This window comes from Phaseolus vulgaris, chromosome 2 (assembly GCF_000499845.2).
Source record: "Phaseolus vulgaris cultivar G19833 chromosome 2, P. vulgaris v2.0, whole genome shotgun sequence".
Taxonomy (NCBI): Eukaryota; Viridiplantae; Streptophyta; class Magnoliopsida; order Fabales; family Fabaceae; genus Phaseolus; species Phaseolus vulgaris.
The window spans coordinates 36392719-36412738 of NC_023758.2; the positions used below are offsets into that span (position 1 = coordinate 36392719).

The 20020-nt window shown below is 35.1% G+C and overlaps 3 protein-coding genes across 3 annotated transcripts; all 3 read right to left on the minus strand.

The window, feature by feature from the left end:
• Positions 1-4053: 4053 nt before the first annotated feature.
• Positions 4054-6192, minus strand: LOC137811763 (berberine bridge enzyme-like 21). Its single transcript, XM_068613597.1, has one exon. It carries the CDS (start codon positions 5792-5794, stop codon positions 4163-4165), a length of 1632 nt encoding a protein of 543 aa, XP_068469698.1. The 5' UTR covers positions 5795-6192; the 3' UTR covers positions 4054-4162.
• A 3440-nt stretch (positions 6193-9632) lies between these two features.
• Positions 9633-12092, minus strand: LOC137811764 (berberine bridge enzyme-like 21). Its single transcript, XM_068613598.1, has one exon. It carries the CDS (start codon positions 11474-11476, stop codon positions 9776-9778), a length of 1701 nt encoding a protein of 566 aa, XP_068469699.1. The 5' UTR covers positions 11477-12092; the 3' UTR covers positions 9633-9775.
• A 5091-nt stretch (positions 12093-17183) lies between these two features.
• Positions 17184-19918, minus strand: LOC137811765 (berberine bridge enzyme-like 21). The gene is made up of 2 exons (XM_068613599.1): positions 17899-19918; positions 17184-17489 (listed from the first exon to the last, which is right to left on the minus strand). The coding sequence occupies exons 1-2, from the start codon at positions 19505-19507 to the stop codon at positions 17377-17379; spliced, it is 1722 nt and encodes a 573-aa protein (XP_068469700.1). The 5' UTR covers positions 19508-19918; the 3' UTR covers positions 17184-17376.
• Positions 19919-20020: the final 102 nt, after the last annotated feature.

A 20020-nucleotide genomic window follows, 5' to 3' on the forward strand; every position in this document is an offset into this window, starting at 1 on the left:
TATATGATTCGTATTAACTTTTGTATAAGAATAATATTAATTATTAAATTAAATAATTCGAATTGGAATATGTTTAAATTGCATTGCATTGGTTAATATAATGTTGTGAAATGTAATTATGTGGTAATCTCAAAATTTGAGGGTTGTCGCATTAACTTATATAATCACTAAGTGAATGAGACATATACACTTCATTAACCTAATTCTTTCAAATTAAGGTTATAATGAAGAGTCAATAAAATTTTTGTAAATTATTTTATTGAATATGTACACAAAAATTATTTTATGATATTTGAATTATGATAGATGTCCAATATTATGAATTATTACAATAAGAAAGTCATTAAATAATAATTAATTTTAAAGATAAAAAATAATTAATAATATATTAATTAGATGTTATTTTATAAATTAAAAAACTATTAATATTTAAAAAGTCATCAGTATGTAACTTTACATGCACTTAATTTACATATTTTTGTGTAAGTAGTAAATAATATTTTCACCTATAGATTTCTGATATAGGTAATTGTAAATTTTCTTATATAGTTGATAGCCCCTCATTTTGTTCTTAAATAACTTTTGTTATATTCTCCCAATGTAACTTTTGTTTGTATTGTGGACTCTCCCAATGTAGCTGTGTTGTAATCACTTTTTCACGTCTTCCTTCACCTGAATCTGCATTCATTGATCAGTATCATTTTCATTTTCCGTTCCACCCATAATCACTTGAGCATATTTTGAGCTTGTTTTCTTTCTTCATACTTTTACATATCTTTTTGCCCTTGTGTTGTTAAGTTGTCCTTGTGCTCTATTAGTCTCTCTTGTCAGTTTGTGCACTATCTCATTATGATGGTATCTTGGTCTGTTAACATATATCATTCATACTTCTGATCCTTATGCTATCCAGTTGTTTCTCAAGTGCCACCAGTTCTAAAATTCCAATATATATACCTCACATATCCGAATTGTTGCCCTCTAAGTGTTTGAAAATTTGTCCACATTTCATTTTCACCATTGTTTAACAGAAAATGAGTGAAGAAAAAGGATGTTTCATCCATTATGATAGATGATCTGCTTTTGGTGATTACACATATTGCGATAACGGTATGAGTATTAGTTGTTAAACTTGCAGACAAGTGATGGGTGGGGCGAGGAGGACAAATAAAGAAACTCTTTCCAAAAGTAGGTACCACACTTTACATACTGTTCTTCCTCCTTCTTGCACATGATAATATCCCTAGCCAAGTCTTTGATTTCAATGCATTCAATTTCAACCACCTAAAGGTGAAAGAGCTGTAACATCAACTAACTACCAGTAACAAGAAGTCACCCATTTAAGGTTTATTCAGGAACATTTTTCTTATATTCATAAAAAAGGTGCAATAATTCTGGGATATTTCAACTATGAAATGGCACATGGAACTTGACCTCTTCATCCCCTCAAATATCATCAATCAAGTGATATTGCATGTGGAGAAAACTTACATATAATATTATAAATAATTTTGTAGTTATTATCTAATTATATCATATCTAAATTTTGACTTTGGTATATAATGTATTCAATAAAATAAATTATAAATATATTTAAATTTAATTTTTTTTATAAAACTCGTGTTAACATAGTATGATAAATCTTATAAAATATAAATTAAAGAAGTAAGACTCTAAATTCAAATGAAGAACAATACTAGCTAGGAATAATTATATTAAGTTAAGTTGTATCTTCTTGTACCTCTATATTTTTCTTCCTACACCTATACATTATTCAAAATATCCAAATTATCCTTGATAGTTTTGTGTGGTTCTGAAATAGAGGGTATTCGGTAAACTAAAGGTATTTTCAAAATAAGAAATTTGGAAGACAAAAAATCATTCTAGAATATTGTTTCCAAAATACTTTTCTTGACTTTTGGAATGGTAAGTCTGAAATTTATAAAATGTATTTTGGAAAAGATATTTCAAAATGGTTATAGATTATTTTTCTGGGAATAGGTTACAGACTACTCACTACACCAAAAAGTAAAATTAGCTGCAAAAGAAAGTGAAGGTGATGCTAGGAACCCTAAATAGTGTCCACTAAGCCTTCATTATTAAAAAAAATAAAATAAAGTGTGGGTTATATGGACATAACCTAAAAAAAAGTGTGTGAGTCAAATGGTCACAACTGGAACTATAAATAATAATAAAAATTTAAAATTTTGTAGGTTAAGCCTACGCAAACATAATATATATATATATATATATTTTAAATTAAAGTTAAATATGTAATAAAATTATGAAGGTTAAGTCCACGCTTGTTTAAAAATTGTGTGGTCAATCCATTGACTGAGTCCATGCTTCTTTGAATAAACAATATAAAATATAATTTTGTGTGGGCAACATGTAGACTAAGCCCACGCTTGTTTAAAAATTATGTGGCCAACATGTTGGCTAAACCCACACTTCTTTAAATAAATAATATAAAATATAATTTTGTGTGGGGAACATGTAGGATAGGCCTACGCAAAAAAAACTACACTTTTGCTTATGGATGCATAAATTTGGAAGTGATTTTTATATATTTTGGATTTTGAAATCTGGAAGGTCATTTTCGTATTTCATTTAAGCTTCTAGATGGTCATATCCGGAAGTGAGTTATGAGTTCTGGATTTTTATATCCGGAATGGTGTCCTATAAATGGTGTTGAGGATTGAGATTCATAACTCATTTATATTTGCTTACAGATTTTGACATTTAGAAGGTCATTTATGCTGTCTAGGTAAGCTTCCGGATGGTGAAATCCAGAAGTGACATATTAGTTACAGATTTGTATATCCAGAACTTTGTGATTTGATTTATGGATATGATTATCCGAAAGACAAAAATTTAAATCATTAAGGACAAAACAAACATTTCACGTTCATGTATTGGGTGCAAGTCTAAATTGATATGGTGTAGGGAGAGTTAGCCTAGTTATAATACTTACAATATGGGCCAAAATCTTGTTCTGAGCTGCTGGCCATTTTTTTGTTTAGAGATTTGCAAGGGCCCGTTAATAATATCAACTATAACAGTCCAGAATACTTAAATGTAGTTTATGCTAAATGAATTATTGTTTGTTATTGCTTTACTCTCCAGACTGCTGTGCAATATTATTTAAATTTATGTCCACTTACATAAACAAGTATCCAGAAAACCAGTAAAAAATATTTTATTTTTTTAGTTCATTTTAACAATATGCTAAATAAAAAAAATGGACAAATACATGTTTCCAGTTTACTTAATTCAACTTTTTAAGCTTTGAAAGACTTCTTTTTAGCAATGATTTAACCTCAATACGGGATTGATGTAGTTATTTTTTCAGCAATGATTTCAGTGAAAGGGTTAAGTTATATGTATAGGATACGAATGCTAGAGTTATAGAATGATCCTAATATTAATTGGGTGTTTTTTTTTCTAATTATCAAGTTTCTCTTTTTAAAGGTAAATAATCTTTATTTTGTCTTTGTGTGATTCTAGTATTTAATTATTGATTTTTTCTCTTTTTAGTTAAACCTAGAATGAGTGTACTACTTATATATATTCAGAACATTTGTTTTGATTTGAATAATAGTAAAAAATGATATTCATTCTCATGTCGTTTACCTTCCTTTTACTCTTTTGTTCATCTTTGTTCTTTTTTATTCATCTATGTTCTATTTCATAATATGGTATCAGAGCTCTGATTAGAACTCTGGTTGCTACATTTATCTATGGGTGAAGTTGTTGATCCTACACAATATCTTTGTTCACCTTACCATGTTAGTTCATAAGATAATTCATCATTGAATACAGTTTACTTTCTCATTACACAACAAGAAAGACAAGTTTTTTATGATCAATCTAAGACAATGATTACTACTAGCAAAGGAGGATATTATAAAAACAATACTACGACCTATGGTGGATACGGAAGAGGAAGCTATATAATCTTATGCGCATATAAGCCTTTTGCAATCCAAACAACCAAAATTATTATACACATTTGATTCATTGCGAATAAAAAAGCATAGTGAAGGAAAAACCAAATAATGAAGGAGTTTTGTCTAACAGGATAAAACTTCCCCAAATACACATTTTCTTGATGTAATAAAAATATACAAGAGTTGAACCAATCTAATAGAGAAAAGTAGCAAAGTCAACTAAATGAATTGATTGGTGCAGTTTCCTTATGCCCTGGATATGATGGAATGCTCTGTTCATTCCAGAAAAAGTTTTCAGGATCAATTTCAGTCTTAGCCTTCACCAACCTTTCAAAATTATTCTTGAAGTACTTCATACTATAAACTTTTCCATCTTGGTAGTTATTTTTACCATGATTATTGATACCAATATCAAGGTCTCTGTAATTAAAGTAGGCACCCCTTGGATTCTTGGACACAAAAGGAGTCATGTAATTGTGCAGCACTTTAATCTCACTCAAAAACCTTTCTTCTGCAGCAGCTCCTAGTTCCTGCCAACTCACAGTGTACTGAATCTTATACAGATTTCCTGCTCGGTGAGGAAACGGAGTAGAATCAGAAGGGACCTCGTTCATTTTCCCTCCGTAAGGGTTGAAAACAAGCTCCACTTTTCCCAACTCAATCATCTTTTTCCATATCCATGTCAACTCTTTTCTTGAAATTGGGGTCTGAACATAATCAGATTTCCTTTTGTTGGAATGCACAGAGTAATGGGTTCGGTCAAGCAATGCATTAACTGAGGAGCCATCATTGTAATTGGCCCACCAAACCACAGAATCAATCCACCTCATTTCATGACAAAGTTCCTTCTTCAGTCCCAGCAAAGGAAACTCCTTCCCCAACAATGTCACGAGCTCATTAGCCTCTCCAAGAAATAATGCCTCAACTGAGGCTCTGATGGTTTTCTGTCCCTTCACAACATTGGAGCGCACAGGTTGTAGGACAAGCCTCAAGAAAAGCCTATCATCTGTGTGTGGTGCAACCTGCTGCCACTGCACAACTAGATCAGTGGCATTCTGCTCCAAAGTCTTGTCAACTTGAAAAACTGTGACCCTATCTGGCACAGCAACAAGTTTAACAGTGTATGATAAGATGACTCCAAAACTTGCTCCTCCCCCTCCTCTTATAGCCCAGAAAAGATCTTCCCCCATGGTTGCCTTGTCAAGAACCCTACCTTTGACATCAACAATTTTAGCATCAACTACATGGTCAACAGATAACCCATATTTTCTTATCATGTTACCATACCCTCCTCCACTCAAGTGGCCACCAACTCCTACAGTTGGACAAGCCCCAGCAGGAAAGCCATGAACTTTACTCTTCTCCCAAATCCTATAATAAACTTGTCCAAGACTGGCACCAGCTTGAATCACAGCAATCTCATTTTGCACGTCCACTGTGACATTCTGAAAATTGAACATATCAAGGATGACAAAGGGTCCCTGGGAGACATACGAAACACCTTCAAAATCGTGGCCTCCACTCCTGATTTTAAGTTGAACATCGATGCTTTTGGCGCACACCACACTGGCTTGTACATGGTTTTCACTTTGAGGGGTGACAACAAGTGAAGGCTTTTGGATGGAGGGGGAGGTGAACCTTGCATTTCTGGCAAAGGCTCGAAGAACTGAGGTGTAGGATGCATTGGTTTGGGCATAGACTATGTTAGAAACATGATCTGGTTGGTTTGTATGGCTTTGAAGACAGTGAAGAAAGGTGTCGTAGATGGATGTGGTTGGCAGAGAGTTAGAGAGATGAAGAAGCAGAACAATAACAGAAAGAAATGGTAGGGAAATTGGGTTTTCCATTTGTTCTATTCCGGAAAGCTTGGTACATGGGTTGTCCTGTTATCACTTTCTGTATTCCTAGTTGGACCACCCATTATCTCTTCCTCGATAGTGGAACATAATAATTGAGTTCCGTTATCAACCCCCTCGAAGATATTTTTATTTCTCAACCCGTTTCGTTTCATAACTCAATTATGCCAAAAGTGTGTCAGTGTTTGTCCTGTGCTCGATCTTTTTGTAGATTTGTTCATGTACTTTGATGCACATGGGTAACATGCGCCCAATATAACGATCAGAAAACTTACAGGGTTAATGAAATTCAAATGACAGAAAAGTTGAATGAAAATCAAATTCGTATTCAGAGAAAATGATTACAGGTTTCATGGGTGTTGGGGTTCTTATAGGCCTCCAGACTTCAAATTCACTACAATACAATTGAAAGTTCAATTGTTCAGAGCACAATAATTAAAGTTCATTCTCAGTGAAGCCTTGTCCTATTTTTAGTTTTTGTCTTTTCTTTTAATACTTTTCTTGAGTAGGAATATGCTTTGATTACAATAATTTTATTAATCTTTTTTCATAATTCTTGAAATCCGAAGTGAGGGGCCGCCTAAAACATCCATTCTCACAAATTCTTGTTCCAATCTTGTTATGTTACAACCTTTCATATTTTCAATTTGGAATAGCAAATTATAGAAGGTTTTTCGATCATATTTTAGGATTATTTCTATTGATCCTATGTCAAGGATTACAAAGTGATAAAATTCTTTTACACTAGACAACTTAATCATTATTAGATGATATAATTAGATGATCTAATACTATGTTAGACGGTCTCATAAGAAAATATGAATTTTGAAGATAAGAAACACTGATATGTTAAAGATATAACAAAGTTAAAGTTAATTGATATGCATGTATCAAAGCTTTAATTAATAGACAATCTACAATTTTAACATACTAGATGGTCTTAGAATGATTAACCTGTTAGACGGTCTCGTTTTGTTAGACGATCTCAGAGAATTACAACTTACTACACGATCTCAAAATGCAGTAAGTTTTGGTTGGTTTATCCTTTTGTTTTCACTACAGATTTTATTAGTTTATATGATAATTTTTTACTGACTTTATTGCATTAAACACTTTTTTGTTAAATTAATTCATTGGGTTTTACTAAATTAATTTACTAACTTTTCACTACATATTTTTCCTCATTTTTTCTCAAATTATACTGACTTTGCTGCATTAAATTAATGGTTTTGTGATTGGATTTTACTAGATTATTTTACTGGCTTTTATATACTGGTTTTTGGGCAAGATTTTTTGCAGAATTTATTGTATACTAAACATTCTTACACTAATTTGTGTCATAATAATTCTACTATATGTATGAATCACATGGTCATGATGTATCTTATTGAAATACTTACATGTGGATGATTAAATTTTCAAGGAATAAATCGGTAAAAGCTATTATCTTGTATGATTGGAGGGTGGTGTTAAGATTACTCATTCATCTTGATTATTCATTACAAATGTTATTCTCAATGTTCTCCTAATGTTATTCTTAAGTATCTTCCCCTAATCTTTTTAAAAATAAAATTTGATTTATTTACTAATTTGGATACCTCAATAGATGGAGGTTGGACCTTGGAGATTTAGATGATAGTAAATACAAGATGAAAATTTCTTGTAATTAACATTGGTGAAACTCATTTATCCTGACTACTCACTACTTTAGGGATCCAAATCTTTCTAAAAACCAAAAAATATGGTTTATATATATATATATATATATATATATATAGCACTACAGTTTTCTCCCATGTTTTCTGAAAAGTAAAAATCTGATCCAATTACTATTTTTGATGCAATCCTAACTAGCATTGTTATGAGTCTTTTGTTTTGTATTTTGGGGTGCAGAATTTTGTGGAATTGGGTGGCTAAAATGGGTGAAAGAAATTGTGAAGCATTGGTGTATGAATGATAATGAAGTTTAAGAGATGTTAGGCCAACTCCTAATAAGATTCAAGCAAAACACTAATAGAAGTGTAAACTTGAGAGTGAGAATTTGAAGACAAAGGAGCTAGCAACTTGGCAACATTTCTTTATCAATTCAAATGTAATTTACAAATGGGCTAACACTTGTATTTATAGTGCTATGAGTAGTCAAGGTACAAGCTTTAACCCTAAAAAAACTCTTTAGATGGTCTAGAGTTGCATTGTTGTCCAAGAGGCTCAATTGTAACTCTAATTAGACTCTTTCTTTTTCTATTTACACCCTACTCTAATTGGTAAAATAGGCCTAAAACATGGTCCAAGATAAAGTATATACTTTGTACAAATTTATAAGACTAGAAAATTTGGAAGAAAAAGTTAAAAATTAATTCTTCATAAAAATAGAGTTTTATGACCTTCTTCTTCCTTTCTTCTAGTCATATCCTTCCGAAGCGGTACTCCATATTTTTTATAGTGTGTTTCATCCAAAATTATTCTAAAAACTAGAAAAATATGATTTATTCATTTACTGCTTTTATGACATTTTTATTTATGTAGAATATATATCACACTTTTTTTTATCTTCTTGTTTGACACATATGAAACCTATATCAATTTAAAATAGATTAAGATGAAACTTCACACCTACCCAACCCCTTTACAGTAGATACTGTAACTTATTTCTCATATATAGTTGGACCACTAATGTAGCATAAATATCTGTCACTTTGAAAGGCATATGACATTCCACTATCACCTTTGCTTAAATTTTAGATGTTCCACTAGTGTTGGATGGTCCAGGTGGTGTCATTTTACCTTTCACCTACAATACCCATGAATCCTTTAATTAGTTTATTTCCCCAACCCATGTAATTATTATTATTATTATTATTATTATTATTATTATTTAAGGATAGTAATAGAAGGAACAACTGAATGTAAAAAAACAAAATTTATAAAATTTATAAATATATGTATATATAATTTACCTTATGTAATATAAATGACTCATGATATGAAGATGTATGTGCAACATGTTATATTTATAGATCTTATTTTGAATAGTCTAATTATTTGGTTTAAATTTAGTTAAAACATGAAAAACTGACTAGACCGTGATGTGCAGTAAAACATGTTCATAAACTCTGATTTTGAATTATCTAACCACATAATTATTTTTAATCAAAGAATTTTCTAAATAGAATTCCATGTAAAGCTTATTAGACGCGGTAGTACAAACATTAAACGCTCTCTGCAACTATACATGAACTCTGGTAGATGCTCTTTGCAAACATTACTTTCTTTATCTTTATTTCTTTTTCCATTTAGTACGAGAATTTTAGTATGAAAATTTGAATAGTATACAATATATTCCTTATATAATTTTTACTATTCCATATCGATTAACAACATAATTAGTTAGTATTCATTATTAATGATTTTTAAAATCCAATTATTTGTATTCAGAATAAAAAACATAATACTTATATTTAATTGGATAGACAAGAAAAAAATGTTATATAAAAATTATAAAATACCTTATGAGAAGAGCATATTTCATTTTCTATTCTAAATTGCATCTTGTTTTAGTGATTTGCACAAATTTCATTCATCTTTTCAAAATTGTTTCATTGAAATTTGATATAAAAGTAAAAGAAAATAAATGAAAATTATGTCTTGGTTAAATAAATGATATCTCAAAAATAATTCAATTAAATAAGATAAAATCTACTTTAAATTTTACAAACTTTTAAAATAAACTTATTAGTGTTTATTTTACTTGTATTCAATTAGCTGGGTACTACCAAGAAAAAAAAAATTTACTCTGTTTTAGAAAAAAAATAATTCTAACCTGCATCCATACAACCAAAATTAATGTACACATTATCAAGTAATGAAGGAGTTTTGTCTAAAAGATAAAATTTCCCCAAATACACATGTTCTTGATGTACTAAACATGTACAAGAGTTGAACCAGTTTAATAGAGAAAAGTAGCATAGTCAACTAAATGAATTGATCGGTGAGTTTCCTATGCCCTGGATATGATGGAATGCTCTGTTCATTCCAGAAAAAGTTTTCAGGATCGATTTCACTCTTAACCTTCACCAATCTTTCAAAGTTTTTCTTGAAGTACTTCATACTATAAATTTTACCATCTTGGTAGTTATCTTTACCATGACTATTGATACCAATATCAAGGTCCCTGTAGTTAAAGTAGGCACTCCTTGGATTCTTGGACACAAAAGGAGTCATGTAATTGTGCAGCATTCTAATCTGAGATAAAAACTTTTCTTCTGCCTCAGCTCCTGGTTCCTGCCAACTCACAGTGTACTGAATCTTATACAGATTTCCTGCACGGTGAGGAAACGGAGTAGCATTAGAAGGGACCTCGTTCATTTTCCCTCCATAAGGGATGAAAGCAAGCTCCACTTTTCCCAACTCAATCATCTTTTTCCATATCCATGTCAACCCTTTTCTTGAAATTGGGATCTGAACGTAATCAGATTTCCTTTTGTTGGAATTCACCGAGTAATGGTTTCGGTCAAGCAATGGATTAAGTGAGGAGCCATCACTGTAATTAACCCACCAAATCACAGAATCAATCCACCTCATTTCATGACAAAGTTCCTTCTTCAGTCCCAGCAAAGGAAACTCCTTCCCCAACAATGGCACGAGCTCATTAGCCTCTCCAAGAAATAATGCCTCAACTGAGGCTCTGATGGTTTTCTGTCCCTTCACAACGTTGGAGCCCACAGGTTGGAGGACAAGCCTCAAGAAAAGCCTATCATCTGTGTGTGGTGCAACCTGCTGCCACTCAACAACTAGATCAGTGGCATTCTGCTCCAAAGTCTTGTCAACTTGAAAAACTGTAACTCTATCTGGCACAGCAACAAGTTTAACAGTGTATGATAAGATGACTCCAAAACTTGCTCCTCCCCCTCCTCTTATAGCCCAGAAAAGATCTTCCCCCATGGTTGCCTTGTCAAGAACCCTACCTCTGACATCAACAATTTTAGCATCAACTACATGGTCAACAGATAACCCATATTTTCTTATCATGTTACCATACCCTCCTCCACTCAAGTGGCCACCAACTCCTACAGTTGGACAAGCCCCAGCAGGAAAGCCATGAACTTTACTCTTCTCCCAAATCCTATAATAAACTTGTCCAAGACTGGCACCAGCTTGAATCACAGCAATCTCATTTTGCACGTCCACTGTGACATTCTGAAAATTGAGCATATCAAGGATGACAAAGGGTCCCTGGGAGACATACGAAACACCTTCAAAATCGTGGCCTCCACTCCTGATTTTGAGTTGAACATCCATGCTTTTGGCGCACACCACACTGGCTTGTACATGGTGTTCACTTAGAGGGGTGAGAACAAGTAATGGCTTTTGGATGGAGGGGGAGGTGAACCTTGCATTTCTTGCAAAGGCTTCAAGAACTGAGGTGTAGGATGCATTGGTTTGGGAATAGACTATGTTAGAAACATGATCGGGTTGGCTTGTATGGCTTTGAAGACAGTGAAGAAAGGTGTGGTAGATGGATGTGGTTGGCTGAGAGTTAGAGAGATGAAGAAGCAGAACAATAACAGAAAGAAATGGTAGGGAAATTGGGTTTTCCATTTGTTCTATTCCGGAAAGTTTTGGTACATGGGTTGTCCTGTTATCACTTTCTGTATTCCTAGTTGGAGCACCCATTATCTCTTCCTCAGTAGTGGAACATAGAAATTGAGTTCCGCTGTGATCAACCCCCTTGAAGATATTTTTATTTTTCAACCCGTTTCGTTTATTAACTCAATTATACCAAAAGTGCGTGTCAGTGTTTTGCCTGTGCTCGATCATTTTGTAGATTTGTTCATGTACTTTGATGCAAACGAGTAACATGCACCCAATACAAATATATATATACACCAGATGGCATCGGAGTTGCGCCGGAAGGCTACACAGTAATTTATATAAAAGAGTAAATAATTGAGAAGAAGATAAGGAAACTTACGCGGTTGATGAAATTCAAATGACAGAAAAGTTGAATGAAAATCCTCAAATTCTTATTCAGAGAAAATGTTTACAGAGTGAGCAAGAAGGTTTCATGGGTATCGGGGTTCTTGTCGGACTTCAAACTCATTACAATACAATTGAAAGATCAACAGTTTAAAGTACAATAATTGAAAATCTTGTTTTTCTTTTTTGTTTGTACAAGAGATATCTCTCTCAATGGGATTTTGATGATTTTGTTCAGCTTTTAATTGTTATCCGTTTCGCTTCTCACTTTTTTTCTCGCCAAACTAGAGGTTGAGAGTCTCGAAGTGATCTCCTAAGTGATCTCTCGTTATTGTATTTTTTAAATGTTTAGAGACTACAATGAAATGAAAGGAGCTTCATTTGTTATAGAGTATAAAATATTAGTATGCAGTATATATTGTATATAATAATACTTGTTTTTTTTTGTTATGTAGTAAGGCTTTTTTCACCTCTTTCAAAGAAGGGGGCACTCAACCGGTTTACTCAGCTTCCACCCAATTCAGTAGATAGCTTCAAAGCTTTGTCAGTCAAATTTAACACTCAATACGCCACGAGCCGACTGCACCACATATCATCTTTAGTTCTTCTCAATGTTAGACAAGAGAAAGGAGAACCTCAATTCATGGAAAGGCTTAGCAAGTTGTCTCTAAGCATCAGAAACCTTATGCCAGAGATTGCAATGCACCATTTGATATAAGCTCTCCGACCCGAACAACTCACGGATAGTCTTAGAAAAAAACCAACAAAAAACTTAGATGATTTGAGAAATCTATCAACTAAATTCATGCAAATTGAGGAACTACGTGACTATCACAGGAATGCTCGAGTAGACAATGGAGGAGACAAGGAAAAGGAGAAAGACCAAGGTAGCCGGCATGTACCCGATCGTTCTGATAAATTCAGAGATAACCAAGGCCCTCGATTTCATACATACACCCATTAAATGTTGATCGGGGAAAAATCATGGATGAAGCCGTGCATGCTGACCTGATCCCAGCATTGAAAAAGTTGTTAAGTCTAAGGGATGTCGACATGTCTAAACAATGTCATACGATCGAAGAGTGTTAAGCTTTAAAGGATAAGATTAAAGAACTCGTCCAAGTTATTCACTTACGCAAGTTTGTTCAAACAACGAACAGAAGCTCATATCAATCTCCACAAAGAGAAAGGTCTTCGTCCAGGGAGGAACGAAGAGAACCATATCCTCGACGTGGTCTAGAAGAACGATCATGACACCTCGAGGACGACCGACGTCCTACAAAACAACAAACAAGGAGCAAGAGCCCCAGACAGGGTGATCGTTCAAGAAAAAGTGAAAGTCCTCGGCATAATGACCGCTCAAGACACGACTTTCGTGAAATCATAAACACGATTGCAGGGGGATTTTCAGTCGATAGTCGTGGCACAAAGGAGGGACGATCATGTCATTATGATCGGCGTTCTTCGTCAAGGAGAAAAAGTCCCAAATGTTGTTAAGGATGAGGCGCTCAGAAAGTAATAAACACAATCCCTGGAGGATTTGCATGCAGGGATGCTCCAGTTCAACCCGCAAGAATGATTAAAGGGTTATCCAATCAGTCCCTTCAACTATTAAAGACCGACTGAGAATCCATTCAATTTTCTTTTCAAATGATGATTTCATTGCTATTGATCCAGCTCAGGACGACCCTATGGTCATTACAGTAGAAATTGACAAATTTGCTACCACCAAAGTTTTGGTAGATCAAGGTAGTTCAGTCGACGTCTTATATTGGAAAACCTTAAAAACAATGAGGATTCCAGAGTTAGAAATCCAACCTTATGATGATCAAATAGTAGTGTTTTCGGGAGAGCAAGTAAATACTCGATATTACATTGACTTGTATACAACGTTCGACGAAGGCAGATACCTTTGCAAAACCATCAAAATCAGGTATCTTTTGGTTAATGTTAATACTTTATATAATATTTTTCCCGGACGATCATCCATCAACCGCCTTCGAGCAATAGTGTAAACTCCACACCTTGCTATGAAGTTTCCATCGGCTTCGAGTGGCATAATCATTGTTCATGTTGATCAAAAGGTAGGTCGAGAGTGCTATGTTCCAAGTTTGAAAGTCGAGCCAACCAATCAACTACGTTGCAGAGAATCACCACGCGATTGGTCAACAGAATATAGAAGAGGACGCTCACTAAGGTCCAAAGGGTCGACCAGAGATTAGTCTCGAGAAATAAAATCTCTTAGAGGAGAGCATATGGTTGCATTAGTCGACTTCGACTGAATGATGCTCGTATTGAGCCTGGCAAGGGTCTCCGCCCGCTATCCCTACGTGATGAAGAACATGCAACACTCATAGGAATTTCATTAAAGCTGACCGACGACAAATTAGTAAGTCAAACACTAATTGATAATGTTGCTTTGTTCGCATAAACAACCACTGATATGCCCAGAGTAAGTTCATATGTCATTACACATCGTCTTTCAATTTATAAAGAAGCAATACCAATCACCCAAAAGAAAAGAAAATGGGTGAAGAAAAGCGCAATGTCGCACGTAAGGAAGCCGACAAGCTCGTCAAAGTCGGTTTCATAAAAAAAGCACACTACACCACATGGTTGGCAAATGTGGTCATGGTAAAAAATCTAATGGTAAGTGGAGGATGTATACGAATTATACCAACCTCAACAAAGTTTGTCCAAAAGATTCTTATTCTCTACCAAGCATCAACCATTTAGTTGATGGAGAGGTCAGTCATCATATTTTAAGTTTCCTAGATACATATTCAGGATACAATTAAATCCAAATGCATCCAAGGGACAAGGAGAAAACAACATTCATGACCGATTGCAATAACTTCTATTATGAAGTCATGTCGTTTGGCCTAAAGAACGTTGGTGCAACTTATCAGAGATTGATGAATTATATTTGATCCTGCCTGTTGACCAGAACGCAAGAGCCTTGCCTCGTCAAAGGTAGCTTCCTCTGGATCGGCTTTGCACCGTGTTAGCTTCCGCCCTTCACCTTGATTCACCTCAAGAACCTGCAAAAGACAGAACGGCGCCGCTGTGGCCGATCGCGCTCCGACGCTCAAGTCAGCGACTGAACCACCAAAATACTAAGAGAAAACTAAGAACTCCAGGAACCGTGCAATGTTCTCTCTCAGCGTACTCAAGTTCTCGCAAGCGTAAAAGAAGTATTCTAAAACACGCTACCTCAGAAGTTCGTTAGAATCCCTTATATACCTGTGCACTTTCTCTCTCCTGACAGTTACACATCTGGACATGTGGCTCGCATCCAGCTGTACACGTGTCACCATCTAGAGCATCCTCTGCTTGAGCGTCACTTCTTACTCTTCAGGCTGTTCGACTAAGTTACCCATGCAGGAAGTAACTCGGTGTATAGCTGCCTTGGAGCGCGATCTCTTCTGTGTGGCGAGTATGGGTGTCATCATACACACCTTCCCTGTGGTCTCGCCGACCGCCATTATATTATCCTATTATGAAGATCCTAGCTAAGCATGATTTGGTCGGACGAATGATTAGACGGGTGGTTGAATTATCTGAATTTCAAATCCAGTATCAACCAAGAGGGGTAATCAAATCTCTAGCCTTAGCCGATTTCACGACTAAACTTAGCCCCTGATTGGACGAGGATGAAAATCTCCCATGGACCTTACATGTGGATGTTCATCCAATGACAAGTCATGCGAAGCAAGTGTAGTGTTTGAAGGACTAGGCGAAAGTTTGATTTTGAAACATAAAAAAAACAAGGAGAATATGAACCATTCTAGCCGACCTCAATTAGCATATGACATGGAAGCTCAACAACTTATTTGTAGAAGCGACTCTCAGCTAGTAGTCAAACAACTTAAAGAAGAGTATACACTCAGTCGTTATTGAATTGTATATCAAAAGATCAAACCGACTACATCATGTGTGAAATACACGAAGGTGTATGCATGAATAATTCAAGAGCAAGAACAATGGCTGCTAAGGTACCAAGGGCAAGATACTATTGGCCGACTGTGCAAGGCGACTGCACAAAGCTTATTTGTAAATGCCTAAAGTGTCAGGAGTACGAAACTTTATCTCACCAAAAGCCTGAGAACCTGCACTATACCCTTTTCCCATGGCCCTTTGCAAAATGGGGATGAAAATCTTTGAGCCCTCCAACCCAGGTAAAGGACAATGTAAGTTCCTCTTAGTTGGAATTGATTATTTTACTAAGTGGATAAGGCCAAACCATTAATGATCATTACAACATGAAACGTTCAAAATTTTGTATGGAATAATATAATTTGTCATTTTGGCATACCACATGTCATCATCACTGACAACGGTTGACAATATATCGACCGAGGACTCGCTGAATTTTATGAAAAACTCAACATCAAGCACATCAACAGTTTAGTGGAACATTCTTAAACTAATGAACAGGTCGAAGCTGCAAACAAACTAATTCTTAATGAATTGAAAAAGAGACTCGACAAGCCAAAGACAAATGGACCGAGGAACTCCTTAAAGTCTTATGGACTTACAAGTGGATGTTGCAAACCACCATTCAGAAAACTCCTTACAGCCTAACGTACAACACTGAAGGTATGATCCCAATTAAGGTAGGGGAACCTTCATTACGACATCAATTATTTGACATTAACATAAATGAGGAGAGCCTATTAGTCGAACTCGACCTCATCAACAAATTCAGAGACACTAGAAGAAGCTCGTAAGATTCCGACGCAAGAAGGTATAATTCAAAAGTAGCAACTCAAAACTTCCAAAAGGGGGACGTTGGTGCAATAACTTACGCTGTGCATACACATGTACATTACCTTTGCCTGATGTATGAATAATTATATTTATGCTTTGAAATTTTAATGAATAAATTTTATGTCTTTTTCAATTTACAGTAAAAAAAGATAATTACTACATCATTTATCTAAGTAAAGATATGTGTTTTAAATGAATTAAATTCTACATGGCTTTAATTTAAGTTGATCTATTTTTTCAATAAATTATTAATTAATTTAGTTTTTTTTTTAAATTAATAAAGTAATGCAAGTAATAGAAAATATTTTAATACGTTTCAGGTACAAATCCCCACATGCAACACTTTTTAATTCGTCTTTTCAGGTTTCATAATGGATGCAATTCATTCATTCAGCTCGGTTTCACTAACATTCTTTGACCAGAAGCTCAATTTTTGGGGCCTTACATTCATATTGGATTATTGACCTAATTGAGTAATCAAGCTATAGATATCTTTATCTTACAATTTACTTAAATTTAAATTATAGATATCTTATCATAATATGTAACTTGAATTAAAATAGTATATATATATATATTAATCTTATTTTAAGATTTTTTATGTATACCCTACAGTAGATTTTGAATGAGATCATTATCCAGCAACCACTTTCAATACTTCAATGGTTTCCTTTCTTTCCAAAAGAAACATTTGCTTCAGTGTAACTTATTCTCTCTGCTGGATTATTCAACAAATTTTAACATCTTCAATTCGAAAACTCCCACTACACAACCTAATTAAAAGTAAAACAATCTAATTATTCTAACTCCATATTTGATTGCAATAATCATATTAATAACTCAAGGATGAGCAACCCTCCCACCTTTGCCATCAGTTTCCAATAAAGGCTGAAGTGTGACAATTTGGAAGCACCAGATTTACTTGCTCCAGCGTCCAATCCTGCAATCAGTGAAGAAATGACATTAGAAATTTGAGTACTGCATGTCTGCAATCCTAACTTTTGGTTAGAGGGGATCACACTATCATGTTATAATAAAATAATAAGGTATTAACTTCTTCTTTACTGTTATAACCCGGAACTTAGAGAGCCTAATGATTCATTCCAGAAAATCACATACTAAATAAATCAAGTTTTATATTGCATAATTATGTAACTTTTTTACCAACGCCAAGTGCAGTAAAATTCACATCAGCAGGAATCAAAGTGATGCAATTTCTTGAACTACCCAAATTCTACACTATCATAATCAAAATTATTCACTAAAATAGTAGGAACTAATAGGCCAAGCAATTTAAAAGGAACTAACAAGTGCATCAGTTTCATTGTTTGATTATCTATATTGCTAACCTGTATGAGTTGGAATACTCTGTTCATTTCTGAAGAAGTTTTCTGGATCAACGGCAGACTTGATCTTGACCAACCTGTCAAAATTGTCATTGAAGTACTTGACTCCATAAACAGCTCCTTCTTTATAGCTATTATTTCCAAAACTGTTGGTACCAATATCAAGGTCCCTGTAATTTAAGAAGGCACTTCTTGGATTACTGGACACAAAAGGGGTCATGTAACTATACAACATTCTAGCCTGTCTAGTAAAATTATTCTCCAATTCAACTCCTGGTTCATCCCAATTCACCGAGTACTGAATCTTGAACAGGTTCCCTGCACGGTGAGGAAAGGGCGTTGCATCAGATGAAACCTCACTCATTTTCCCTCCATAAGGATTGAAAACAAACCCAGTTTTCCCCAATTCAACCATCTTCTTCCATATCCCTTCCAAACCCTCTTTGGAAATTGGTTTCTGCACGTAATCAGATTTCCTCTTGAGGAAACTTGCTGAATTTACATTCCTGTCAAGCAGTGCATCAGGCTTTGTGATATTGTCAAAATTTGCCCACCAAAGCACCGAATCAATCCAATTCATTTCAGTGCAATTCTGCTTGCTCAAGCCAAGAGTAGGAAACTCCTTCCCCATCAATTTAACAACTTCATCAGCCCCTCCAAGAAACAAAGCAACGACAGTGGCTCTGATGGTTTTCTGGCCCTTCACAACCTTAGAACTCACAGGCTGCAACAGCAGCCTCATGAAAAGCCTATCATCAGTGTGCGGCGCCACCTGCTGCCACTGCAAGACAAACTCAGTGGCACTCTCATTCTTATCCAAACTCTTTGCTACCCTATAAACAGTAACAACTTCAGGCACTGGAACAAGTTTAATAGTGTATGATAAGATGACTCCAAAACTTGCTCCTCCCCCTCCTCTAATAGCCCAGAAAAGATCTTCCCCCATACCCTTCTTGTCAAGAATCCTACCCTTGACATCAACAATTTTAGCATCAATAACATGATCAACAGCCAACCCATGTTTTCTCAACATGTTACCATACCCTCCTCCACTCAAGTGGCCACCAACACCAACAGTGGGGCACACCCCAGCAGGAAAGCCATGAACTTTACTCTTCTCCCAAATCCTATAATAAACCTCCCCAAGTGTGGCACCAGCTTGAACCACAGCAATCTCGTTTTGCACATCCACAGTGATGTTCCTGAACTGAAACATGTCGAGGATGATGAAGGGTTGGTCGGAGACATACGAGATGCCCTCGAAGTCATGTCCACCACTCCTGATCTTGAGTTGAATCCCAATGTTTTTGGAGCAAATCACAGCTCCTTGGACATGGGGTTCTTCCAAGGGAGTGACAACAAGCAAGGGTTTTGGGGTTGAAGTGGTGTTGAATCGGGCATTGCGAATGTAGGCTTGGAGAACAGAAGAAAAGGAGGAGTTGGTTTGAGCAAAAACTATGTCGGAAACGTGGTCTTGAGATTTTGTGTAGTTTGTGAGGCACTGGAGGAAAGAGGTATACACAGATTCTGCTGTCGGTGCTGCCACCGAAGCAGTCACACTGAGAAGAAGAAAAAGCAAAACCCCAGATGGGAAGAGACTTAAATTTTCCATTGGTTTGGTAAGTACAACTGTTGGGGTTATTGATTATGAAAGAGAGTTTTCTTACAATAATATTTGTTTTTTCTTCCCCACGCTTCTAACGTTGAAACACCCACAGTTTGAATTGTCAAAACAAGATTACATGCATCTCCTCTCAGAGCCAAAGACAGAACTAAGACACATACATATAGAACCCTCGTGTTCCAACTACATCGTGCATTCCCTTTAAATGCGGCACCTTGTTGGGGGACACGTAATTGTTAAGCAATCTTGGTTCTTCATAGTTTGCACAATTCTACACGTGCATTTCTTCTGTACACTTCTTTTAAGGCTTTGTTTTCTTTAATAGTAAAGATGTGAATAGATATCAATGATTTGGATTAAGGATGTGTAGGGAAAGGAGAGAGTGAAACTGTATGAAGAGTGATTTCTCTCTTCTCTTCATATGCAAAGATTTGAGGAGAAAACCACTTAGGATGATGTTTTTTTTTTTTAGTATTCTTTTTTTTGTTTTGTCATTCATGC